Source organism: Chaetura pelagica, unplaced genomic scaffold, assembly GCF_000747805.2.
Source record: "Chaetura pelagica isolate M959 unplaced genomic scaffold, ChaPel_1.0 scaffold67, whole genome shotgun sequence".
Classification (NCBI taxonomy): Eukaryota; Metazoa; Chordata; class Aves; order Apodiformes; family Apodidae; genus Chaetura; species Chaetura pelagica.
In genome coordinates, this window is record NW_009954107.1 from 2,498,225 (window position 1) to 2,500,591 (window position 2,367).

General features: G+C 36.7%; 1 protein-coding gene across 1 annotated transcript in view; it reads left to right on the forward strand.

Moving 5' to 3' along the window:
- Positions 1-2,001, forward strand: part of FGL1 (fibrinogen-like 1) — an 18,027-nt gene extending 16,026 nt beyond the window's left edge. The window contains exon 9 of the mRNA XM_010002477.1: positions 1,842-2,001. Coding sequence (XP_010000779.1) covers positions 1,842-2,001 — 160 coding nt within the window. The remainder of the gene's footprint in view (positions 1-1,841) is intronic.
- Positions 2,002-2,367: the final 366 nt, after the last annotated feature.

The window sequence follows — 2,367 nt, forward strand, 5'->3', positions numbered from 1 at the left end:
TCTTTCCCCAGAAATCCCAGTTTTAGTTATACTATAAGTATATGATCACATTGGATGTGGCAGGTCAGGCTTCCTACCTCACCAGTCATCCTGGAGACAGCATAGGAGTACTGGAGTCAGTAAGTCCAGGCAGAATTCAAACAGTTCTTCAGGTAACCAACTCCATCTCTCTGCATCTGTAATACAGTTAATATATTATTTAGAGACAATCTCCACAGATAACTGAGAGTTTACTGTACTTCTGAAACTATTGCAGTGCAGTTTGTTATTTTAAAAATTAGCCTATCAAAAAGAAAGGAGAAACACAGGCTAACGTTGAGGTGTCTGTTGAGTTATGAATAATGAATGTTGCTTCAGAATATCATATCAATTATCACATGCCAGTTGTTTCTTTAGTATGGCCAGTTACTTAAGCATCCAGTCGGCTACAGAATACTGTATAGTTTTGCTATTAGTGCCTCCCATCAACTCTAATCAAGAGTTATTACTGGCTCATGTTGCTTCTGAAAAAATCATGTTTTGCCTGCTTCCATCAAAGGAAATAAAAGAAGGCGTTCAGTTGATCTAGATACCTCTTAGCAATTTTGATTCTTCTAATTAAATCTGTTTTGATCCAAAGTAGACAGAGTGCCTGCTCAACACAGAATTTATGTCTAGAAAGATTAAGTTAGCTCTGATACAAGTTTGTCATTATCAAAACCAAAGTCACTTTTGATATCTGAAGTTTTTAAGCTGTCAACCAACACATTACCCAATTGAGTCTAAAAATCTAAACCCATGAATAAGCATATACATGTGAGATTTTTCCTATGAGGCTTTTAGCCCAGTTTTTGTTTCAGTTCTCAAAAACTGAAGTGTAAGCAAAGCCGAAGAGACTAAAATTTGCCACTAATAATACCCATAAGGTTCATTTGGACTATTGGCTGGTTTCATATTTTCTGAAGTCTGCTTTTGAAATCCATCATGGTGTTCGACAGCTAGATATTAACAGCACTTATAACAAAATACTGAATTGGCAGTTAAACTAAGCTGATTGATTGCAATGCACTGGAGAAGAAACAACAATTTTGCTTGTCATATGGTCACAGAAGTTCAAACCAGGACAGATCTAAGCTTCTGTCTTGTAGAAACCAAATGTGTATCAAGGTTTTGGTGGTATGTATTGAAGACTTTTGGGTTGGTTTGTTTGTTTGGTTTTTTGTTTGTTTTAACCACTGTATTTAATAAACTGTAACAGCATTTGTGCTTCAGTGTGTTAAAGAACCATTTAAAAAGTACTTTGTACAGTCAAAATGCCAGCTCTGATGATACAGTTAATTGGTATACATATGTTTAATCAGCTGACAGATTTCTTCTATTTGTAAACAGAAGTCCAGAGCTGAATAGGGAAACTGATGGAGGTATTCAGCTTTTGTCATACGAAACACCATGTGGGGCAACTGCAAAACTTAAGAGGGGCTACTCTGGACGCACATAAAGCAGCACAGTATTTCTTTCCCATAGTTTTGCTTGGTATATGCCCTGCTGCCACATATGACCTGAACAACTCTGGAATAATTTTCCACTGAAGCAGATTCGCAGGTAAAACTCCAAGAACTACTCATGTTAGAAAACGTGTGGAAAGAACAAAAAGAACATTTGTTTCAAAGATGCTAAGAACAGTTGTGCCCTAATTAAACTGCTTTTGTTCAGGCACACTGAAGTCCACAAATGCAAATTTTTGCAGCTGTGAAACTGGGCTGTTACCAACATGACAAAATTTTTGACTCGCACAGAAACTACAAATGCTTGCTTCTTCAGGAGGGAGACTTCACTTCTGTTTTTCTTCACTTTCCCTCCAGGTGTCACTCAGCCAACCTGAACGGTTTGTACTACAAAGGCCCCTACACAGCAAAGACAGACAACGGGATTGTTTGGTACACTTGGCATGGGTGGTGGTATTCTCTGAAATCCGTTGTCATGAAGGTCAGACCAACAGACTTTGAACCTAATATTGTTTAAGTATTTTATTAAGACAACTTATCTAGTTAATCTTTCAGCAAATCAACCCAAAGTAAAACAGATGGGCAGCTTTTTGCTTCTCCTTATGCATATATAAATCTGGAATAATTCCTCTGCAACCAATAGCTTTATGAGATGTAAATGAGATAACAATCTGGCCTATGCATCTGTAGATACAAATACTGGTGATAATATGTGTACAGGATTTTTTTAAAAAAACAGTTGTTCACCCAGGAATAAGGACATATTCATGAACACAGAGAATTTTTTACTTCTGCAGTAAATACAAATCTTTTCACCTTTAAAAAAGCCAGTATTGTCACTGTGTTGTCTAAAAACTGAGAATTATTTATACCTATTTCAACC